General features: G+C 43.0%; 1 protein-coding gene across 1 annotated transcript in view; it reads left to right on the top strand.

Annotated features, from left to right (window-relative positions):
• LOC139584574 (GTPase HRas) overlaps positions 1–25,718 on the top strand; it is a 29,741-nt gene that overhangs the window by 588 nt on the left and 3,435 nt on the right. Inside the window, exons 2-5 of the mRNA XM_071416592.1 lie at positions 17,330–17,464; positions 22,253–22,431; positions 25,145–25,304; positions 25,506–25,630. Coding sequence (XP_071272693.1) covers positions 17,354–17,464; positions 22,253–22,431; positions 25,145–25,304; positions 25,506–25,625 — 570 coding nt within the window. The 5' untranslated portion in view covers positions 17,330–17,353 and the 3' untranslated portion in view covers positions 25,626–25,630. The remainder of the gene's footprint in view (positions 1–17,329; positions 17,465–22,252; positions 22,432–25,144; positions 25,305–25,505; positions 25,631–25,718) is intronic.

A 25,718-nucleotide genomic window follows, 5' to 3' on the forward strand; every position in this document is an offset into this window, starting at 1 on the left:
CATATTGGTAGGCCTATTGAATCAGTTTGTGTATATTATTTTCTCAAATATAGTAATTTAGTTCGTAGGCTAAATCCCCTGGTCAGCCCATAAACTTCACGGACAGGGGGTCATCTGCTGCTGATATATAGGCTAAGCTAAACCAATGAAGGCATACTAGAAAATGAACCCCCTGATATTTTCATTGGCATTGTCAAGAAATTCAAGTATTAAACTGTTGCCATTTTGTATGGCCAGGCTATTCAATGAGCGCTCCAACAGCCGAGCTGCAATAGTGGCTGTAGCGTGTAGACCACACAGACAAGGGTGACGCCCCGTCTTGTAGCCTACACCGAATTGTAGCACTGCGGAAGTTGCATTGAATTACTAGGCGGTTGATTAAGAACCCGATTCTACACTCATCTGCTGGGTCAAGGACCAGGAATAGGTTATTTTTGTAGTCTAGAGACCGCCGACTAGTATCGGCTCAACAGACCACAACGTCACAATTTGTTTGTCGCATGCCTTACATTCAAAGCTGATGCTTGGAATAACATGCGATTTTGTTGAGTAGCCTGAAGTTTAAAAAAGAAAAGCATGGGAGGCTTGGTATTTCCGGTAGAATATCTCATACAAGGCTAAATACAAATCTAATTCAACAGCATTGCTATTCTAGCTACCTATGCCTACCAAGGTGTAGCGACTCTCATTGCTCTTCAGTGGGCTATGACATCATACATGCGGTGTTGACCAAGAGACAGACCTATGACCCATGATGTAGCCTAAAAGCATGATATATTTTCAGTCCTCCATTTCATTCATTGCAGGTCAGTTTCACCCATTGTCAGTCATTAGGTGTTTTGATAACTTAATCTATTTGTTTGTTATGATGTCCATGATTATTAGTAGTAAGTAATAATACAGAATAGACCAGTGCTTAGTAATACAGTAGACTATTATGAGTGTATGCAACATGGAACAACATAAGTGAAACATGATTCATGTCAACAATAGCCCGTGAGAGCAATAACGTTTAATACAAAAAGTAATCATGCTGATCAAGGTCTCTACAGATTTACACTCAAGCTAGATATACCATTTGATTTTGACACTCTTAGATTTAGAAAGGGTTCTATTCGTGTAAAGGGCATGATGGTGGTATATAACACTTGATAATGGTTAGCTGAAGCTACAGGAGGGACACGGCACTTCTCTAATTCTTGGGGAGAGTGGCTTTGTGTTGGGGATTGTTTACTAATAGATTCAATGGTTGGTCTTCCAGTTGCTTTCTTTTGTCATTGAGCTGAATAGAAATACTCTTTGTCCACTGATGGTCCTGGCTGTATCGTGTGTGTGTGTGTGAGCTGTTTGGTCTGCAGGTCTCTTCTCAGCCTGTGTTCTTGGGGAGGTCTATAGAGCAGAGGATTCTGGGTGGCATCTTCCTTGTCCAGGAAGGCCTTTGTTTACGCAGCTCTCAAGATGCTCTCTGGGATGGCTCTGATTGTTGGTGGGGGTGGTCTGATGAATCATCTCACCTGATCTCTCTCTCACACACACACACAAACACATACACAAAAACACACGTATTTACTCACCATGAAATGCTTAGTCAATGTCACGAACCTGACTCATCTCATATTTCTTGATCAGTTATTTTTTTTGCTTCTCATTTTATGTTGCATTGCAACTTAAGTGGGCCCTTCCCACTGCACAGCCTACATGCCAGTGGCCCACAGGTGTCAGAGGCTATCAGGTTTGCAGTGTTTAGTGTGGTCATCTGTCCTTTTCATCTCACCACCTGGCTCCATCACCTGATCCCTGGTTAACAACCTGAAAGGATGACCCAGTGGAAAAATGTCACATTTTGCTAAGAGGCTGTTTTGAAGCTAGGGCCCTCACCTCTTCTCTCCCTCTGCACACAGTGTCACTATTGGGGAGAGCAGAGGGAGCACTGCACTTCCACTCATTACCACCCTTCCTGCTTTCTGATAAGATGCTACATCTCGATTCCAAGTATCTTAATTAGTTGACAGACTGAACTGTTTTGTTCTGTGATCCTATTCATATGATGTGCGGGCTTCTATCTTCACATTGTGTTCTGATGGATGAGCCATGGATGTAATGGGGTTAGTCCTGAAGATCTCGGTATTTACCTTATCTTGTAAATGGGTTGATTTTCTGATGCTGAATTGTCAAGGCTGGGCTACATTGTGTTGTAGCATTGCAGCTGAGTCTCGTGTAGTGATGGTGCACTGGGGGGACTTGGTCTAGGCTCCATGACGGTTTCTCAGTGTTCGATTGTGATCCGTCCCTAGAGAGGTTTCTCTTACCATCATCGCTCCATTAAAAATCTATCCCTGCAATGGGCTTGTGGCTCTGCCAATATGGATCCTTTAACCTATTAAGTGTTTTAGTTGCGGGAGTGGCGACGCAGGAGGTCCACTCTTAAGTTCTTCATCCTCGAAAGAGGATGTGTGGGGCCGAGAGCGGGACAGTTATTTGTGTATTCAGGTGGGAAGGTGGTCTACCTTTCCTCAAAAGAGTGGCAAAGAGTAGCATACTACTATCAAGTCAATGCTGAATACAATGAGTTGTGTTCTACCCCAAGGTACAGTATACACTGAGTGTACAAAAAATTAGGAACACCTGCTCTTTCCATGACTGACCAAGCGAAAGCTATGATCCTGTATTGATGTCACTTGTTAAATCCCCTTAAATCAGTGTAGATGAAGGGGAGGAGACATGTTAAAGAAGGATGTTTAATCCTTGAGGCAATTGAGACATGGATTGTGTATGTGTGCCATTCAGTGAGTGAATGGGCAATACAAAAGATTTAAGTGCCTTTAACAGGGTATGGTAGTAGGTGCCAGGTGCACCGGTTTGAGTGTGCAAAGAACTGCAACGCTACTAGGTTTTCCAGCTTGCGCCCTCAGTAAGATGTCATGTAAGATTATCCTCATGGTCCAGGCAGAGCTCTAGAGTTTCAAGAGGAACTGTTAATTTCCCCAGCTCGAGGTGGCTGTGAGCTATATATAACCCTACACATGTTCATGTAGCACCCCTTGAGCAAAAGGGCACAGCCATACAGAGATTTAGTGGAGTAGGTCATCAGACAGGGCTGTGGCCGAAGACTGAGAGTGTTTAAGACTTTTTAATATGCGTCACCATTTCAAAAGTGCTTACACAAGGGGTTGACTCCTACATTCTTGACCTCTTATGTTAGAATTCTGGATCAATTCATTCATTTAAAAAAAATCCAGACTATATGTGTTTACTGTAGTGGTGGGGTTTTGGAGACTGTGTATGACTGCTGTAGCAGTGTGTGCGCTTTAACCGTATGTGTGCACTGTAACAGTGTTGGTGTGTGTGTACACTTAAGGGGCTAATTAAGACTGGTAGAGAGACTCATTGTGCTCTGGCCCTAATTACCAAACTGAGAGTCAGAAAGAGAGGAGAGGGTATGGCTGGCACCGGGCACTGCCACAGGGAGATCTCTGCCGTGTGTGTGCATCCCATGTGATGGTGTCCTCCTTTGGTAGTAGCTAGACAAACACCACAGGACTGATCCCTACAGACAACAAGTGGTCCTGGAGTCAGCAGGCAGGGCTGCATCAAATATTCATCTCCCCATGTATGTCTGGATTATTAATCAGCCTCTGACAGTCTAGATTGTCAGTGAATGGCACAGCTATGTCTCCCCTCACCCATAGAGGAGTGTGTAAAAAGCTCCTCTTACCAATAACAATTCAAATCTGCCTAGACTGCCACTATTGGCTCTTTCCAATGTGGGCACGTCTCAAGGAGATGTCATATTATGTGACTTACATGTAATGGCACATTAGCGTTGAACTGTTATTCTCATGATAATTCAACCATCCATGATACGAAGTGGAAACTATGTACTGTACTTGGTGGTGCTGTTTGAAGCTATTGTCTCAAAGCATTCCTTTCTGTTGAACCCTGACGCCTTTCACTTTCACTTCTTCACCACAGAAACTAGTTTCTCTCCCTGGAATCCCAGGGGTTTTTCTTTCAGACTGCTCCTACACTCTTATGCCCTTGGCTTTGTCAGAGGAAAAAATCTCAGGAACCACATTGGTGTGATGTATATCTATCTTCTGAGATGCACAGCATAAGTAAAAAGATGTCCTAGAATGTGCCAATTGTAACTGTAATATATTGATGGGCAGCTGGTGGGGAGACTGGAGAGTCTGGCTACAGGGTCATTCAGATAGATGGGCAGTGTAATGGGGGAGGTGGAACAGGTGAGGAGAGGGGGAGCACAAAGGGGCTGGGATGGTTTGGACAGGGGAGGAGGAGTAATCGTCACTGTCTCCCGGATTGTCCCACCTTGAGCTGGGCGATTTTATATCGTGGATACTGGTTTGCAGGTATGGATCCAAATCCCATCTTTAATGATATTTTGATACAGTGCTAAATTATAAGTTCTACAAATTGAACTACTTCACTGTCTGTTTTGTTCTAGTTTGGTTGAGTATAAAGCCCATTGAAACCACATAGAACTAATTTGTTGCCATTCAAGGGCCATGCTCTATATGTTTAGAACTTAAATTATTCAGTAGCAGAAAATACCGCCATACTGTCAAAACATTTGAGAAATATTGTGATATCGCTTAGGCCCACCCTGTCCATTCTGTTGATTTGGTTGTGCCTCTCATTTCCTATGATGTTGTCCAGCTTTCTTCCAGGACACACAACCCAGTAAGAATGATCTGCCTGCCACTAAATCTCCATGTTGAAAAGGCAACAACGACCTGTGTGCAAGAAGTCATTTCCCCTGTTTTCTCAGAGGGATAGAGCAAAGCTGCAGCTTTTCTCTCTGAGCCAGACCTCTATCACTGTAGAATGTATCACTTCTTTTTATTCTGTTACAGCCTTCTGCTGCAGGAGATAACACTACAGTAGCCCAGGGTATCTCCAGGCTCAGCCAAGAGACTCCTCAAAACATGACCTCCACCTCAGCTGCTCTATTAGCTAGTATATGCCCAGTATCTGGCTATGTTAGAGCACAGTGTGTGCATAAACGAGAAGTGTGTGTTTTTTTTTTACTGAATTCATTTACAGGGAAGAAGGAAGCTAAATGTTTGCCCACACGATTGAGAGGTTGTGGTAATCCCCTCCTGTAGTGTTAGAATTATAGCCATCGGGTTGTTTTTCGCAAGCCTGTGAGTGTTGACATTGGTCTAGCCGATCTAGAGAGCTACCTGTTTCCATGAAACCCCTTGGCAGTCTGGTATAGAGCCTGTTGGAACAGCTGTGCAGGAGAAGCCCTGAGGGGTTTGGAGCAGTGTAGAACAAACCAGAGGGCAGTTGCTCTGTCAGCAAGCAAGAAGCCTTCCTTCAATCATTAACATCAGTGACCCAACAGTCCACTCATCAAGGCACCCTGGTCTCTCTTTCTCTCTCTCTCTCACACACACACACACACAGGGGCTCTAGATTAGCAGAGGTGCATGACGTTCAATGAATACACTACCACATCAAGGGACAAATATAGGAGTTTACTTGGAGTGTTTCTGTTGCCTTTGACTCCCTGCCACTGCATTAGCCTTGTAAATGGGGTGTTTTTTTGATGGTGTGTATCCTGCTGTCATCAATCTGTCCAGAGTCCAGGTTGGTGTCCCTAGTTACTCCTCTCGGAACACTGCAGCACCTGTGCAGGCATATTAGTGTGTGTGGACTGTACAGTGTGTGTACAGTTTTTTTAGCACATTAAGGAGTAACAGGGCTTCATGGAGCTAAAACTGTAAAGGAGGACAGGACGTTGGTGTAGGCTAGGGGATGCTGTGTTTGAATGTGTCAGGGAATATAAAAAGCACCTGACCTGTAAGGGATATTTCTGAGAGCAGTGAAGAGGTAGGGTGGGTCAGTCCGGTGGTTGTTTGGTCAAGAAGGTTGTGGTGTAGTGTATTAAAGGAGTAGGATGCTTACATCCGGTAGAAGATCCAGGGTATGTTTGTTAGCAAGTCATCTGTGTGGGCAATGTTCCCTCTAATTTTTTCCGGCACTGAGCAAATTTCAGGTCCGCTAAGCGCAAACTTGAACATTGTGACAGTCGCCAAGTAGGCTGCTGTGGCTATTTGATCATGATGTAGGCCTACCAGAGTTGCCTACCATAAACAATGGAGACAAATGCATCCCATAACATTTTAACATGGAAATAGCTGTTCTGTCAGTAGCAGCAAATGTGTGGTGTAAAATGTAAACCTATATTCCATGAGACTTTTGAAAAAAAACATGCAGGGGTTGACATTAACCGGTTTATCCACTTGTCCTTCAGACAAGGAGGTGACTGAAAATGTTGTGGTGGCTGATGCAAGAAACCACTTTACAAAATAGTCATTATTATTTGCATACCATTATTAGAGAAACAGACAAGCTATGCTACCCTCTGCCTCTTGGCTACTTAGCTTATTCAAGACCGTCTCAATGCAACACTGCCCCTTTAAGACAAAAAAAGCTCTTTACCTGACTCGCTTTTCAAAGATGGTTAGAAATGCACACATTTTGTGCTCCTGTTGGAAGCAACCAATTGTTGACAAGAAAATGGCTAACTGGACTAAACTCACTAATTAGCAAACAATATGAACAAATGTGCACAGGTGGCTACATGCAGCTCTCACTTTGATATCAAAACAAGCGCATCTACTCATGACCGCTAATGCTTTAAATACAGTCCAGTTCAAAGTGAATCGCACAGATCCATATATTGCAATGGCTATTTGCAAATGGGCCTACTACAGCTCTGATTGGTTATGGCGCACCGGTCTGTGTAGAGTACGGCCTGAGTCATGCCGGTCAATGCAATACACTCCTACTCCAATGTGCTCTCTTGCACAGATAGTTTTGCACACTAAATCTTTTATAGTTCGTTTTCTTTTGGTATGTTTCATTGAAAGTGGCTAATATTGTGTTGATTCGAGCACAATTCCCACAGTAGAGTGAAATGTTGATACTCTTAACTGAAGTGAAAATTCTAGAAAGTTGAGTGAAGTTCATGCTCGTGCTTTTCTGCGTTGTCTGATATTTCTTCTGCACAGCAGTCTGAGGGGAGCTGTGCATGCGCGCAGCTTAGAGGAATGTGTGTGTGGGTACAGTAGAAGATAAAGGGTAGGGCAGATCCATACACTGGGTTGCAGTGGGATGAGGTGTGAGTTGGTTGGCTGTCCCATATCTTTAAAAAAAATCTTGGTCAAGAGCTATTGGACAAGGGAGGCTCTTCTATAAACCTGTCATGATAAATTACAGGGGCAAAGAATAGTCCTTTTTATTGTGGTCAGTTTACCCTTTCACTGACTCTTCATCACTTTATTCTGTCTTGCCGTAGAGAAGTGGTCATGAGAAGGATATGTAGGCTGACTGATGGTAAGCTGCTGAGTGTATACCAACAACATCGCCCTTATGACTCCCCACTGCTGCTGTTTGGCTCATGTCCTCTGGAATTTCACTGGCCAGCGTGTGTGCGTGCGTATGTATGGTTCGTGCAGCTTACTTGACAGTTGACACCCTGCCCCAGCCTGTCAGCCACGAGAGAGGGTACAGTGGCTGGACTTTAGCGGAGTGTCTCTTTTCGCCACGCTACACTATCCAGTTCACTGGGGTAGGGGGTTTTAGCTTGTCAAATCAGAAGCCTACTGGTTGGCTAAGTTTACTGAGGCTGCACCTGTGATGCGTGTGCTGAGATCTTATGGGATAATTACAAATTGATAGCTTTCTGTTAGCTGTTTTTGTTTTAGGGCACTGATGTTCTATGAGTGAACCACTGTTCTGTAGGTTTGGGTGACACACTAACTGTGTGTTGTGACACATGGAGCAATACCATCACCAGTATGTCCTTTGTGTCATCTAGGCTACATTCATATCTGATGATCTGTTGGAATAACTTAGTGTCCATGGTTATCTCTGAATCTCTGTCAGACACGCTCCATTCTGCAATCTGTTGCAGTGAGAGACTGGACGTGTACATACTGTTCAACTCGACACCTCACTGTGTCAGGGTCTCAATACTCTTACTTTGCTCCCTCCCTCTCCATCACTGATCGGTGAATGGATTGGATACAGTAGATTTCCACCACATAGCTCTCACCTGTCGTGTTCTGGCCTCTCAGATCAGTGGTCAAAACAGGCTGAAGGATGCATTTTAAAGGATTCCCACAGACCGCCTGTGTGTTTTGAGTCCCTCTCTCTCCAGTCATGTCAGACAAGTTATTTTTATTTACATGTAACCTTTATTTAGCTAGGCAAGTCCGTTAAGAACAAATTCTTATTTACAAGGATGGCCTACCCCGGCCAAACCAGGATGATGCTGGGCCAATTGTGCGCCACCCTATGTGACTCCCAATCACGGCCAGGTGTGATACAGCCGGGACAGGATGAGGAAAGGATGTGTTCTGGAAGAGAACAGGGCCTGGTCCAACTGGATCATATTCACTAGGAGACATATGTAAGCAGGCAGGAAAAACGGGGAGGGACCTACCTTGTCCAATAACAAGCGCTCGTTTTTGTTGAAAACATTTTCCGTTGCAAAACTAATGAATTCGGCCCGAGTTGTTTAATGAGAGCCCCTGATTTATGACAGGGTAGCCCTGTGTAATTGCTGCGCCGGACCCAACCACTGAGGGGGGCGACGAGGTACACCTGGGAGTCCTAAAACCCTCTGACTGACTGCACGGCTTCCCCTTCTCTGTTCTCTCCTCTGAACTCACTGACCCCAGTGGCTATCACTGCTGCAGTGCCACAAAGTACACTCAACGTGGTGTGCAGATATCTATTTTCTATGGAACATATCAGAGAAATTATGGATGTTCAATTTTTTTGCGTTCGTTGTCCATTTTAACATTTGCCAATATTTAATGCGTCAAGAATTTGTATTTTATTAGTTTCCCTATTAGCCGCTGCGAAAGAACCAGCAACTCTTACTGGGGTTCATTGACGTCACCAGATCGGGGCTTTAACCCCAAATGATTTTGTCTCAGCCCGAGTCTTTTTCCCTGCTGGGACGGTGTAAAACAAACTAGGATACACTGCATTACACACTGCAATGACTACTCCAATCATGAGCCCTTGTCTGCCCTGTGTCATGTAAAACATCTTCCCAGCGTGGAGTAGTTCCCAATCGTTCTGATTGTGACATGTTGTAAAATGTTCCCAGTTCAATAATTGCACGTGCGTATGTGGATGGCTGAGCTCGTGTGGATGTTTCATGATTTTCAATCATGTTAGGTGCCTGTATTTGTACATATTATCTACAAAAGTTCTGTGTCCCCCCCACTCTACAGTTAATACAAGCGTACTGCTAATGTGAGTTTACGCAGTTCCAACATAATCCAAGGGATAGCAGCCTAAAATCCCAATCCTGCTATATTGCACATACCTAGAACATTATTTAATGCAAAACATACATTTGTGGTCTAGGCTGACACCCTTTGGGAGACAAAGGAGACAAAGGACTAAGGAGACAAAGCCATTTTGTATATTTTGTATTGTAATTTGCACTGTATGTATTTGACTTAGATATTGTCTGTATGTATGTAGGCTGTGTGACAATTAAAATGTATGTAGTTCTGTCCTTGAGCTGTTCTTGTCTATTAATGTTCTGTATTATGTAATGTTTCATACTTTGTGTGGACCCCAGCAGGGACGTCACAGAACCTCCGGGGCTCAGCCCTGAAGATCTGGGGCTGACTCTGGGGAAGAGGGGAGTTTGATCCCCGAGCAACCGAAATTAAGCGCCCCCGCACTCTTTGCATCGCCGGCTTGCCATGAACTTTTTGCAGAAACATAACAATGTTGCATATCTCACTGCTTTCTTCCATGCGCTGTGCTCTCCTGATGCCAAATAATCAACACTTAATATTAATTCAATGGGTTGTGGTCAGTAAACCCATTTTAATAATATTTATAAAAATCTATTAGCAAGTACAAATTACAAGTGCATAACTATATGGTAATTTTCAAGCCTCATGTTGATGTCAGTCACATTACTGCTAACTAATGTGTAGTAAGGTGATTTATCTGTTTTTATTGCTATCTTGTCATACATGGGATGGCAGAGTTCCATGTAGCCATGGCTCTATTTAATACTTTGCGTTTCTCAGTCTGTTGTGGGACTGTGAAGAGACCTCTGATTGCATGTCGATGAGTGTCCGAACTGTGTGCTAACTTTTTGAACAGACAGTTCAGTACCTTCAACACCTCGCACAAAGACCAATTTGAGATGCAGTCATTCTCTCCTCAACTTTGAGGCAGGAGAGATTGACATGCATGTCAAAGTGCAATACGTGCTGCTTTGTTACGGACCGACTGCAAATTGCCTATGTCCCTCTGCCGCACATGACTACACAGCTGGGAAGTATTCCAGGTGCGACAAAACTAAGTCCTGTAGGACATGTCTAGTCGACTGAGATGTGAAGAAGGCAGAGCAATGTCCTATCATGGACAGACCTCTTCCCATTTCTGGAGTGAAGTGGCTTCTTTGCTGCTCTTCTTGACACCAGGCCATCCTCAAAGTCTTCGCCTCACTGTGCGTGCAGATGCACTCACACCTGCCTGCTGCCATTCCTGAGCAAGCTCTGTACTGGGGGTGCCCCGATCCCGCAGCTGAATCAACTTTAGGAGACGGTCCTGGCGCTTGCTGGACTTTCTTGGGCGCCCTGAAGCCTTCTTCACAACGATTGAACCGCTCTCCTTGAAGTTCTTGATGATCTGATAAATGGTTGATTTAGGTGCAATCTTACTGGCAGCAATATCCTTGCCTGTGAAGCCATTTTGACGGCACGTGTTTCCTTGCAGGTAACCATGGTTGACAGAGGAAGAACAATGATTCCAAGCACCACCCTCCTTTTGAAGCTTCCAGTCTGTTATTCGAACTCAATCAGCATGACAGAGTGATCTCCAGCCTTGTCCTCATCAACACTCACACCTGTGTTAACCTGTTGGGGACCAGGGGGTGCTATTTTCACTTTTGGGGAAAATCGTATGATTTTTAAACGGCCTCGTACTCAATTCTTGCTCGTACAATATGCATATTATTATTACTATTGGATAGAAAACAGTCTCTAGTTTCTAAAAACGTTTGAATTATTTCTCTAAGTGAAACAGAACTCCTTTTACAGACCATTTCCTAACCGGAAGTGAGATTTCCAAAAGCGAACTCTCTCTTCAAGAGCTTGTCTATAAAAGGGCATGTCACTTATGACTGTAGAAACACGTCATACGCCTTCGCCTGGGTGTCATGCGGAAGTGAGAGAAGAAATCAGTTGATTATCTCGATCAGGGACTGAACACAACCTCTTGGACTGAGACGTGCGCACTTTTTTTTTCTTCCCTGGGCGCGAAGTAGGACCTGTACTCGGCTCATGGAAGAACCTTTTTAAAGGTGAATATGATCTCTGGCTTCGATTTTCTTTGATACATGTCACAATATCATCCTAAAGTATGTTTTTTCAATATAGTTTAATTATATTATTGAAATTTATTCTGGACTTTAGACGTGATGCGTCGCAAGAATTGGTTCAAGAACGAGAGGTTAGCAAAGCACGGCCAGTGTGCTTGCTAATTCTGAGGGAAATCGTTCGTTATGGATCCAAATAAAGTCGGTTCTGAACAAAGGACCCCTTGGAGAACATTCTGATGGAAGATCAACAAAGATAAGGACCCAATTTGGGATGCTATTTCATATATATCTGTCGAACTGTGCTATGCTACCGTTTGCCTTGAGCCAATGCTGTTGTGATGTTAGCTATTGTAGTAAGCTAATATGACGATATATTGTGTTTTCGCTGTAAAACACTTCAAAAATCGGAAATATTGGCTATATTCACAAGATATTTGTCTTTCATTAGCTATCCACCATATATTGTTCTGAAATGTTTTATGATGTGTAATTAGTAGTTGACGTTGGTGTCTGTATTTTCTGGCTACTCCCGTGCGATTTCTGACTGTAGCTGTGATGGTGGCTATGATGGTAGCAGTAATGTAAAACTGATTTATAGCTAAAATATGCACATTTTTCGAACAAAACATAGATTTATTGTGTAACATGTTATAGGACTGTCATCTGAGGGAGTTTTTTCTAGGTTATTTAGGTTGGTTCTAGGTTGGTTCTAGGTTAGTTAGGTTAGCTACTTGCATGCTACCGTTGCTGTGAAAAATGTCTGTCTGTCTTTTGTATTTGGTGGTGAACTAACATAAATATATGTGGTGTTTTCGCTGTAAAACACTTCAACAATCGGAAATATTGTCTGTATTCACAAGATATTTGTCTTTCATTAGCTATCCACCATATATTTGTCTGAAATGTTTTATGATGTGTAATTAGGTAGTTGGTGTCTGTATTTACTCTGGCTACTCCCGTGCGATTTCTGACTGTAGCTATGATGGTAGCAGTAATGTAAAACTGATTTATAGCTAAAATATGCAATTTTTTGGAACAAAACATAGATTTATTGTGTAACATGTTATAGGACTGTCATCTGAGGTAGTTTTTTCTAGGTTATTTAGGTTGGTTCTAGGTTAGTTAGGTTGGCTTGTGCATGCTACCTGCAGCCTACTTGTGCTGTGAAAAATGTCTGTCTGTCTTTTTTTATTTGGTGGTGACCTAACATAAATATATGTGGTGTTTTCTCTGTAAAACATTTAAAAAATCGGACATGTTGGATGGATTGACAAGATGTTTATCTTTCAAATGCTGTATTGGACTTGTTAATGTGTGAAAGTTAAATATTTCAACAAAAAGAAATTGAATTTGCCGCTCTGCCTTTTCAATGGAATGTGGGAGGAGTGCCGCTAGCGGCACCCCTGGCCTAAACAGGTTAACCTTTCAGTGATACCCAGCCCGGATCCGGGAGAAGAAAAAAAAAGCTGACTAGCATAGCCTAGCCTAACGGGACAGGGATATAATATCATGAAATCACAAGTCCAATACAGCAAATGAAAGATAAACATCTTGTGAATCCAGCCATCATTTCCGATTTTTAAAATGTTTTACAGCGAAAACACTATGTATTTATATTAGCTAACCACAATAGCCAAACACACAACGGCATGTTTTCACCATGTTTCCACCGCATAGGTAGCTTTCACAAAACCCACAAATAGAGATCAAATTAATCACTAACCTTGAACAACTTCATCAGATGACAGTCTTATAACATCATGTTATACAATACATTTATGTTTTGTTCGAAAATGTGCATATTTATAGCTACAAATCCTGGTTTTACATTGCAGCCACCATCACAAATAGCACCAAAGCAGCCAGAATAATTAGAGAGCAATGTGAAATACATAAATACTCATCATAAAACATTTATGAAAAATACATGGTGTACAGCAAATGAAAGATAAACATCTTGTGAATCCAGCCAATATTTCAGATTTTAAGTGTTTTACAGCGAAAACACAATATAGAATTATATTAGCTTACCACAATAGCCAAACACACAAAAACATTTATTCACCGCCAACATAGCTTTTGCAAAAACCAGCAATAGATATAAAATTAATCACTAACCTTTGGACAACTTCATCAGATGACAGTCTTATAACATCATGTTATACAATACATTTATGTTTTGTTCGAAAATGTGCATATTTAGAGCTGCAAATCGTGGTTATACATTGTGAATACGTAGCAACAATTCACCAGAATGTCCAGAGATATTTTGGACACTCACCTAATCTAACCAAAGAACTCATCATAAACTTTACATAAAAATACTTGTTGTATGGCAAATGAAAGATACACTGGTTCTTAATGCAACCGCTGTTAGATTTTTAAAAATAACTTTACCACAACATACAGCATGCATTATTGTGAGACAGCGCTCACCTATTCTCCGCCGTGTTGGATTCAACATATTACACAGAAATACGAAATAACATCATAAATTGTCTTACTTTTGCTGATCTTCCATCAGAATGTTGTGCAAGGAGTCCTAGGTCCAGAATAAATCGTTGTTTGGTTTTAGAATGTCCATTTCTTCTGTCGAATTAGCAACTTTGGCTAGCATTGTGGCGTGAACATGCCCATCAACTCTTGGCGCTTGGAACAAAAAATTCCCAATAAACGTCAAATAAACTGGTCAAACTATGTTGAAAATCCTACTTTATGATGTTCTTCTCATATGTATCCAATAAAATGAGAGCCAGAGCAATTCGTAGTGTATACCGAATGCTTTTCAGAAGACAATGTGAGGTTCCCTGGTGCGCAGTTCAATACTGACAAAAGAGCGGACCTGTCACTCCAAGCTCTCATTCGGTCTCAGATCAAGCTAGACACCCCATTCAACCTTCTACGGCCTGTTGACATCTAGTGGAAGGCGTATGAAGTGCATACAGATCCATAAATAAAAGCCAGTTGAATAGGCAGGCCCTGACACAGAGCCTCATTTTCAGATTTTTCACTTCCTGTATGGAAGTTTGCTGCCAAATGAGTTCTGTTTTACTCACCAGATAGTTTAAGAAACTTCAGAGTGTTTTCTATCCAATAGTAATAATAATATGCATATTGTATGATCTAGAACAGAGTACGAGGCCGTTTAATTTGGGCACGATTTTTTCCAAAAGTGAAAACAGCGCCCCCCCTATTCACTTAACTAGAGAATCACTGACATGTCAGCTGGTCCTTTTGTGGCAGGGCTGAAATGCAGTGGAAATGTTTTTTGGGATTCAGTTCATTTGCATGGCAAAGAGGGACTTTGCTATTAATTGCATTTCATCTGATCACTCTTCATAACATTCTGGGAGTATATGCAAATTGCCATCATACAAACTGAGGCAGCAGACTTTGTGAAAATTTATATTTGTCATTCTCAACTTTTGGCCACGACTATACTGTCTACACTCCGTCTGTTTTTATTAATTCTTATTTTAATTTTTTTCATGTCAACATCTTTAACCATTGGAATTTCTGATTACTAAGAATTCCGTGACGCAGTTAGCTTTTTCAGCTGGACCGCATGTTTTGTGTCCTGGATTTCTGCAAAAAAACAAAACAATAGTTAGCATAATTGCTAACAGAGCAAGTTAACGCTAGAGTCAAAACAACAGTGGTATGTGTCTACGTCTGGGCTCAAATGTGCTAGGTGTGAGATCTATGCAAGAGAAACAAAATAAGGTGGCACTGATATATTTTGGAACAGACAATTTTTTAATTTATCATCAAGCAGATTTGGGAAGAGATTCTCTGGCTGCTAGCTGAGCTGTGGGGAAAACAAGATGTACTTTGATGCAGACAAGGCACACACAATTTCAGTTCTAAATGCCTCCTACAGCCAAGGGGTCGATGAGTCGGGCGGTACTGACCTGCTCCAATCCACTGGACAGATGGAAAGCTCAACTCCGCAGCCAGTGGGAGACTGGACACTGGCAAGGTGGAGGTTGGGTGGGAGGCAGTCTGGTCGGCCTCCATATATTCTAGAAGATCAGATCCCGCTATTAAACAGATTCGCTCTGCTGGTGGCGGACATACCTGCTCCGGGAGTCAGTGCTAATCCTGGGAGTACACCAACAGCCAGCAGCCATCCAGGGGTGCTGACCAAAGGAAACAAGGTCTTGGGCCCTCCATCTCCCCGATGATTCCGAAGCCATCCGCTGCTACTGGTACATGTGCGGTGAGTCAAGCTGGCATGAGTTGAAGCACACCACCTCCTCCTTGCCCGGGGCAGGCCCATTCTTCCTTCCCCATCGGATTCAATCACGACCACCATCATTGTGGGCAGCTCGATGGTGTGAATATTTTTACTTTATTTTTTGGCCTGCCTGTGGGCCCACCAAGGTCCACTGTCACCCAGGTGCCCATGTCCAAGACATCAACTCCTTCCTGCCCTCAGTTTTAGACAACTATTCTAATATTGTCACCATTGGCACTCACGTTGGATTTAACGACATTGGTTTTCGGCAATCTGAGCAACCAAAGGACTTCAACATTCTCTTGGACACCCTTGTTTGCACAGGGAAGAGAACACTAAAGCTGCACTGAAGTCTAAAAAAAACGCTCCCATAATCTTCTTAATTTATTTCAGTAATTTGTGTCTGTACCGAGCATGTTGAGTGCCCTTCCCTATAAGCATGCTGAAAGTCTGTTAATTAGTTTTCTATAAAATAACTTTGATCAAACACAATTTTTTTCGGAAAGTTTGCTAAGCACATGTAACAGGCTGATTGGTTGGCTGTTTGAACCATTAAAGGGTGCTCTGCTATTCTCGGGTAGTGGAATGACCTTTGCCTCCCTCCATGTCGGAGGGCACACACTGTTTTCGAGGCTAAAATTGAAGATGTGGCAAACAGGAGTCACAATGTATTCCGCTACCAACCTCCGCAATTTACCATCCAGGTTGTTGGTACCAGGTAGTTTTCACCTCTTCCACCCCCACTTTGTGGAACTCAACTACAGTGCTCGTCTTTCGTTATTTGGTCCGTTATGCATGAATATGAAGGCTCAGTATTTGTTGTTTGTATGTCATGCCTAATATTAGCTAACTTATCAACAAAAAATGTATTAAAGTGGTTGGCAATATGAAAGGGTTTTGTTATGAACAAGCCATCTGCCTCAATGACGACGGTTGGAGTGTAGTTAGGTTTTTTGCCTGGAATTTCATGTGAAGTACTTGAGTGTTTTACAATCATTCTTTTATATAATTTCTTTGTTCCATAGTATAGTTTCTTATTTCTGTTTAGTTACATGATTTCTCAATTTACTGTATGTTTGCCAGTCCTCTGTTGTCAGACCTATTTGCTATTCCCTTTGCCTCATCCCTCTCAGCCATACAGTTTCAACTAATCATCTATCCATGGGGGAATTTGGCAGTTCTAACAGTCAGGTTCTTGATGGGCGCAAGCCTATCAGTAACCAGAAGAAGCATCGTACTCAACTGTCATTAAGGGGCTATTCAAATGCTCTGCTCACGTGCTACACACATGCTTTCAGAGAAACAGCGCCTCTATGCTGTATAAAAAACACGAGGCTTCCGATTTGTGAGGTAGGCATCAATGAGGAGCACTCTGTGTCAAACCTCTCCCTCTCTGTGTCTCTCTCTCTCTCTCGTGTTGTGTGGGAGTGGATTGGAACATTGAGTACCTTCAACACATTTGACATTCCTCTAAGAGGGACTCAAACTCAGCTGCCCTAAACACACATACACATCTCACCTCTGGGCAGAGGTGGTGGTTAACAGAATAGTGAGGTAGGAGTTCAGGGAAGCTAATGTCAAACAGAACACGTGCCAATGAATAGACATCTAAGAACAGAAAATATGGTCAAATGTATGAACCTTTCTCTTCCCTCTACCCCTCCTATCTGCTGCTCTCTCCTCTCTCTCTCTCACAGCAGTGTGTGTGGGGAGCAGTGAGGATGACGGAGTACAAGTTGGTGGTGGTGGGGGCTGGAGGTGTGGGGAAGAGTGCACTCACCATCCAGCTCATCCAAAACCACTTTGTGGATGAATACGACCCCACCATAGAGGTATGTACTGTGAATTTTTAAAATGTAACTAGGCAAGTCAGTTGAGAACAAATTCTTATTTACAATGACCGCCTACCCTGGCCAAACCCTAACCCGGACGATGCTGGGCCAATTTTGTGCCGCCCTATGGGACTCCCAATCACGGCTTGTTGTGATACACCCTGGAATCGAACCAGGGTCTCTAGTAGGGATGCACTGACATTACATTTTTTGCCCGATACGATATCCAATATTTTCCTTGCCAAAAAAACTGATACCGGTAACCGATATTTCAAATTTTAGTGGCGTTTTTTATTTAGCAATTATTGTACAGTTAAATTGTTGAAACAAACACACTGACCACAAAGTTATTTTGTTGGCATTTACATATGTCCACATGACCAGTAAAACATAATCAAAACCTATTTCTTTCACTTACTTGCTGTGCTGTTTCGTTGTTCAGTCGTTTCATTCTCAACCAGGATTTCATACAAGTTTCAGCTGTCTGTCCGTAGCCTCTCTTCCTCGGTGCGCACTGTCACTGTGTCCATTTCCATCTTGTCCAACTGTGTCTAACATTTCACGTAATCCCTGTTTCTTGTCTGCATCGAAGTAGCGGTCCTTGTACCCACCGACTCGCTTGTTCACAGCCTCTAGTGGAGTACTTTTGCAAGTTTTAACTGCCGATACAGACTGTGGAGTTTTGTTGAGCAGACGTTTCAATGCCATGACAGAGGGTATCACGTCTGCTGCAGACGCAGTTGATTAGCTTATTTCTTGAGTCAGTTGTTCAAATAGCGCTAGGAGTGTGTTCATGTTTACAGGTTTCAAACATGTTCTCAAATGCCATTGAAATGGCAGCAGCGTTATGAGAACCAGCACATTCTTGAGCATGCAATACGGCTTTCCTCAGTGTGAAATCCTCGTCGACCCTCTGTGCTGTCAGACTCAGCATGCTCATGGGGCTGACATCGCTGGTCCAAATGTCAGTCGTGAAGCTAATAGCAGTGACGCCCATAGTAAGTAGCTCAAGGATGTGCGTTTCAACAATACTGTGTAACTCCGGTAGGGCAACATCTGAAAAATCGCGCCTACTTGGTAGTGTGTACCGGGGCTCAAGGTGCTCGACCAGTCGGCGAAAGCCAACATCATCCACGACAGAGAACAGTTGATTGTCAAGGGCAATGAATTCCATTATCTTGGTGTTAATGGATTTTGCCTTTGAGTTGTCTCGCTGAAATGTTCTTACTCTTTCAAATGACTGCTCGACTTGAACTTGTTTAGTTGTTGGGAGTGTGCGCTTAGTTTTTTTCTTCTACTTTTGTTCTAAGTAGTCGCTGAACATCTGGGGGTGATGCACTTTTAAATTAGTAATTAGGTTTGTGGTATTGAAAGATTTCACTTTCTCCCCTCAGGTAATAATAGCAGCACAAATGTTGCATATAGCCTTTTTTGTTATTTTCCTTTTGAAACTTCAAAATAGATCCACACAGCAGATGTGGGCTAGGTTAGGAATGCTGTGTTGCACGTGTACCTCTGTATTTTTCGTGCCGTCATTACGTTATATAGATATGCACATCAGCTTTGACATCGGTTTTGCACAACGGTGTTAAACTAGACATCGGGCGATGTTGGCATTTTTCGTTAATATTCCGATATGCTTACCGATATAGCGTGCATCCCTAGTCTGTAGTGACTCTACTAGCATTGAGATGCAGTGCCTTAGACCACTGCGCCTCTCGGGAGCCCAAATGCGTGTGCGCGTTTCCAGAGCTGTGGTTGATGTCATGCTAATGTGGCCCCTCCCCTGGTCTGTAGTGAACAGAGTAGAGTAGGCTAGTGTGACTACTGGCTCACTGGAGAGACCACTTAACTACCAGATCTCATTACCAAACAGGCTACTCATTATCAATTAAATTCTCCAAATGTCAGATTTTTTTTTGTTATTATAATTTAAAACATTTTTTACTACACTGCTACTCCTAATTTAGTTCCTCTCCGTTCACTATAAGATATTTTTAAAGACCGAGAGGGAACAAGAGTTTGCTTTCTCTTCTCTCCCTCTCTCTCTCTGTCACCACGCCTGCCTCTGGACAGACAATGTCCTTTTTGTGTGTGCATTCCTGGCCCCTATGCACTAGCACACAGACCCTGCACCCTGTGTCTGTGTGTTGGGACACTAAACCTTGGCCCTGCAACTCTGCCCCCTTTGATACCACTACCTCTTCTATGGCCAGTCACACAGCATGGCTAGTCACACAGCACGTATGTGTGCCTGTGTGTGAGAGAGATTATCAATCAGGTCCCAGATCCAGACTCATGCTTTAAGCCTAGTCAACAGATGTGTAAATGGTTGGTTAGTTAGTATATTGAACACGCATCAATGGATTTCAGCTTATACTTCATTAGCGCATTCATTACAGATTGTAGGGTGTTCACCCATAAAAGGATTCATTCATTACAGATTGTAGGGTGTTCACCCATAAAAGGATTCATTCATTACAGATTGTAGGGTGTTCACCCATAAAAGGATTCATTCATTACAGATTGTAGGGTGTTCACCCATAAAAGGATTCATTCATTACAGATTGTAGGGTGTTCACCCATAAAAGGATTCATTCATTACAGATTGTAGGGTGTTCACCCATAAAAGGATTCATTCATTACAGATTGTAGGGTGTTCACCCATAAAAGGATTCATTCATTACAGATTGTAGGGTGTTCACCCATAAAAGGATTCATTCATTACAGATTGTAGGGTGTTCACCCATGAAAGGATTCATTCATTACAGATTGTAGGGTGTTCACCCATAAAAGGATTCATTCATTCAAGGTTCATACAAATGTGTCCATTCCATAGAGAATTCAGAAAATAAATAATCCAAAAACCATGTCTACCATATATGGTTCAAACGTTACAGAAGATTTACTCTGAGAATTTAGCATGTTTAGAGTGAATTTAATGTCATCACTGGAATGATCATGAAGTGCTGACTGCCCAATAGAACTCTAACATGCTGACCAGACCGCACACGCGCAAGTTGATTTTGTCCCCCCACACCAGACGTAATCAGGACACAGGTTGAAATATCAAAACAAACTCTGAACCAATTATATTAACTTGGACAAGTCGAAAAGCATTAAACATTTATGGCAATTTAGCTAGCTTGCTGTTGCTAGCTAGCTTGCTGTTGCTAGCTAGCTTGCTGCCTAAATTGGATATAAACATTGGGTTGTTATTTTACTTGAAATGCACAAGGTCTTCAACTCTGACAATTAATCCATAGATAAAAGGGTAAACCAACTTTTTCTAGTAATCTCTCCTCCTTCAGGCTGCTTCTTCTTTGGACTTTATATGGTTGTTGGCAACCAACTTTATTTTAAGGTGCATTACCACCACCAACTAGACTGTGGACCTCAGTTCATCTTTCATTCACCCACGTGGGTATATGCTCCAAAGAATCATTGAGGTGATGGCACGTGGGTATATGCCAATGAGGAGATGGGAGAGGCATGACTTGCAGCGTGTTGAGCGTCACAAATAGAAGAAAGTTATATTTTAGATCCTGGCTACGCAGACGCTCACGAGCAGTGTGGGTGCAATGATTGGATAACATGTATGTAAAAAAAAAAAAAAAAACGAATAATAAAAAATCTACACTCGCGCATGCGACCCGAGCGGTGTGGCCAGCTTGTAAAGGCGCTCAGCTTGTCAGTTGAAGTTACATGCCAACTAGTGGCTGCAGGTTCGCATGTGAAAACATGGGCTTTTTCTAAATGAAATCCGCTGAATAAAAAATGAAAGAAGGACTAAATATATATTTATTTACAATACTAAGAGGCTGAATTTCAGTATTCACCCTCCGCGAAGACTATCTTTTCCTGTTTTTGTCTCTCCCTTTAAATTGCCATTGAAACAACCCATCTCAATGTAGTGTGATCGCCAATATAGGCAATGAAAGCCAAGAATCTGCAGGTGAAAATGACAAGGGTATCAAGTTGATTTTGATTGGTCCAACCAGTGGAAACGCCTCCAAATTGTACCACCTCACAACGCCAAATATGGAAGAGATACAACCAAGAGCTGCACAGTTTAAACTAGCTACGGTCACAGCAAATTAACGTTCTTATTTCATCAACATGGTCAAGTACAAGTATATTAGGTTTATAATATTGTAGAGAACAATCTAATGATTTAGTTCTGTGTAATTTATAATGACATTGGGTAAAGTCAAATATGTTTTTGACATTCATTTCATAGCACCCTCTTGAATTGCCCGGTTTTTCTCTACATTGTACAGCAGTGAGTGAATGCCCTACAGATGGTTTGTATGTTAATTTAGTGCACCAGGGGTTGAGTTTGTTAAATTGGTCCACAGCCACAGTTCCGTTTAACTTACAAACATCCTTACATACCAAACCAATTTTTGTAAATCCTTAAGCAGGAGTGAGCAAGTGCACACTTGGGTAGATTTATCACTCCAGTGTTAATCTGCTAAATTGTAATTATTCAATTTATTGCCTACCTCATGCCTTTTGCACACATTGTATATAGATTCTCTTTTTTTTTCTTTTCTACCATGTTATTGACTTGTTTATTGTTTACTCCATGTGTAACTCTGTGTTGTCTGTTCACACTGCTATGGTTTATCTTGGCCAGGTCGCAGTTGCAAATGAGAACTTGTTCTCAACTAGCCTACCTGGTTAAATAAAGGTAAAAAAATAAATAAAAAAAACACTTGGGTAGAGAATCAGTCGGCAGTCTGTCTGTAGCAGTGTAACTGGAGGATGTCCCCCCCCCCCCTTCAGGACTCATACAGGAAGCAGGTGGTGATTGATGGGGAGACGTGTCTGCTGGACATCCTGGACACTGCAGGTCAGGAGGAGTACAGCGCTATGAGGGACCAATACATGAGGACAGGGGAGGGCTTCCTCTGTGTTTTCGCCATCAACAACACCAAGTCCTTCGAGGACATCCACCAGTACAGGTGTGTGTGTGTGTGTGTCTGACCGGCCAGAGGGCTGTATGTGACAGTGGGGGGTCATGGCTGTCTTGTGTGAAAGCTCTCTGCAGTAACTAGCTGGGTGATGTCATGCCTTAGCATTTAACACAGCTATAGAAAGCTTAAGAAAGCTTAGCCTTCCGCCTTGGAGTGATTACAGCACGCTGCCAATGAAATCGATCCTGCCTCAATTAGACCAGAGGAGAGAGGGAGGAGAGCAGAGGAGGAACACTCCCATTAACATGGAGGGAGGAGAGTAGAGCAGAGGAACACTCCCATTAACATGGAGGGAGGAGAGTAGAGCAGAGGAACACTCCCATTAACATGGAGGGAGGAGAGTAGAGCAGAGGAACACTCCCAATGACACGGAGGGAGGAGAGTAGAGCAGAGGAACACTCCCAATGACACGGAGGGAGGAGAGCAGAGGAGGAACACTCCCAATGACACGGAGGGAGGAGAGCAGAGGAGGAACACTCCCAATGACACGGAGGGAGGAGAGCAGAGGAGGAACACTCCCAATGACACGGAGGGAGTAGAGCAGAGGAGGAACACTCCCAATGACACGGAGGGAGTAGAGCAGAGGAGGAACACTCCCAATGACACGGAGGGAGTAGAGCAGAGGAGGAACACTCCCAATGACACGGAGGGAGTAGAGCAGAGGAGGAACACTCCCAATGACACGGAGGGAGGAGAGTAGAGCAGAGGAACACTCCCAATGACACGGAGGGAGTAGAGCAGAGGAGGAACACTCCCAATGACACGGAGGGGGGAGAGTAGAGCAGAGGAGGAACACTCCCAATGACACGGAGGGAGTAGAGCAGAGGAGGAACACTCCCAATGATACGGAGGGGGGAGAGCAGAGGAGGAACACTCCCAATGACACGGAGGGAGGAGAGTAGAGCAGAGGAGGAACACTCCCAATGACACGGAGGGAGGCAAGAATTCCAGACGGAGATGATGATAATCTATTCTGCCTCCACTCCATCTCTCTCTCCACTCCGTCTCTCTCTCTCCACTCCCTGTCTCTCTCTCTCTCCACTCCCCGTCTCTCTCCACTCCCCGTCTCTCTCCACTCCCCGTCGCTCTCTCTCTCTCCACTCCCCGTCGCTCTCCATCTCTCCACTCCCCGTCTCTCTCCATCTCTCCACTAGGCTTGCATTGGGTATTACTGCTAGGTGGTGAAGGTGAATTGAGGGGTTGATGTATAGATCTGACCCAGTCCATTTGGTCCCGTCACGCAGTCATCTGACTGGCTGCTTGCTTAAGTGATTAGCTCATTCTGTTCGCTGCCTTCCCATCCATTTCCTCATATATACACAGCCACAGACATTGGGCATGCGCGTGCCAGGCTCCACAACCTGGAACACCACCGCTAGAAATCATACATCCGGTTCACTGTCCTGCTTGTGACTGTGCTGAGATCTCCAAACAGATCTGACCCACTCCCCTCACACACTCACACTCCCCTGGCCTGCTGGCTAGATGGATGCTGGAGAGATGAGATCATGCTGTTTGCTGCCCCATCCCTCCCCCAGCAGTACAGCACAGCCGTTAGTGTCTGACTGTGGTGTTGATTATGGAGAGAAGGAGAGGGAGGTAGGATCCAAATACATAAGGGTGAAATGACCCACGAACACCCCGTTCCTTCCTTGGGAATTGATTGTGGCAACACTTTACAAAATACATTAGTTGTGGTATGATGGTGTTACAGGTGGATATGTACAGAGCAAGCTTATTATAGTTTGTTTTTATTTATTTGTTTTCTGATTGTTAAATTCATTTGGGTTTCCATTTGTTTTCAGACCTGATTTGCTAGTTTTTATTTAGTTGTATAGCAATATTTCTATTTAGTTTTACTGTTGGGGACAGAAAGCATGTGAGGGAGGCTAGGAACCATGTGTGCTGTATAGTTTTTTGGGATGTCACTTCTTGCAACTGAGCGGCGGTAATGCATAAGGTAATGGGTCAGGCTATAGGTTAGGTTTAATTGATCAATTAAACCATCTCAATGTGGCTTGGATTTAAAAGGAATAGCGCTGAGACTTGTGCAAAAAATATGATGGAAAGAAATTCTCTTGGACAGGTTTACACCAATCCAATGCTTTTTAACTTTTTTGTACAAGAATCAAGCTAGATACCTAGCCAATTTTTCCATTTAGCTAGTGATGGTGATGCACAAACTAGGCCTATTTGAAACATCACCACCTCCTGGATGGATTTACCCGCCAGATTAAGTATCTTGAAAGCCCCCTCCAAAGGCTTGAAAATCCCATTTTGTTTTTTAATTCATGATGGTTTTTATTTTATTTTAGCTAGTTTTGGAGTCAAAGATAATAGTTTTAGTTTTTTAAATGTGTTTGTTAATTTAAAAAAAAATCTGTTTACTGAATCGTTTGTTCATGATTCGTTTCAATTTACTATAATAAACTTGGTGTAGTGGAGGGTAAACACACTTTGCGGAAAAATTCATTGAAACTATAGTGAGCGTAACTTTTTTTCACAGCGATCAGAGTTTACCCACCTATTTTCACCACCACATCACTGGGTATATGTACAAGCAGTTACATACTACTACAGTTATTCTAAATGGTAGTTCCTGTAGTTTAAGGCCCATGTAATGTCGAGTATGGTCCTCATATTTGAAGAAACGAGTTAAACCAAGCAGGGAACTGACCAGTGTCTTTCTGTCCTCCTGTAGGGAACAGATCAAACGTGTGAAAGACTCTGACGACGTGCCCATGGTCCTGGTGGGTAATAAATGTGACCTCCCATCGCGTACTGTGGACACGCGGCAAGCACAGGAATTGGCCCGCAGCTACGGAATTCCCTACATCGAGACCTCTGCCAAGACACGACAGGTACTCTTACACACACACACAGGGAGAGCAGTGCGTGTCCCTCAGTGCGATATATATATGTGTGTGTGTGCAGTGCTGGGAACATTTTCTACAAATACACAGAAGTTATATTGTTGATGGCCATCAAGTTTACGAACTTGTAAATATGTAATGCCCACCGTTTTGCAGATTGTTCTGACTGTGTGTTTGGTTTATTTGCAGGGGGTAGAGGACGCCTTCTACACGCTAGTGAGAGAGATCAGGCAGCACAAGCTGAGGAAGCTCAACCCTCCGGATGAGAGTGGACAGGACTGCATGAGCTGCCGCTGTGTGGTGTCGTGATGGAGGTCGTTCAGAAACTCAGCCCATTATCAACTTTATCCCAAGCATAATCAACAACATCGATCACAGCAAAGAGACACTGAATCCTTACAC

This window comes from Salvelinus alpinus, chromosome 9, assembly GCF_045679555.1.
Source record: "Salvelinus alpinus chromosome 9, SLU_Salpinus.1, whole genome shotgun sequence".
Classification (NCBI taxonomy): Eukaryota; Metazoa; Chordata; class Actinopteri; order Salmoniformes; family Salmonidae; genus Salvelinus; species Salvelinus alpinus.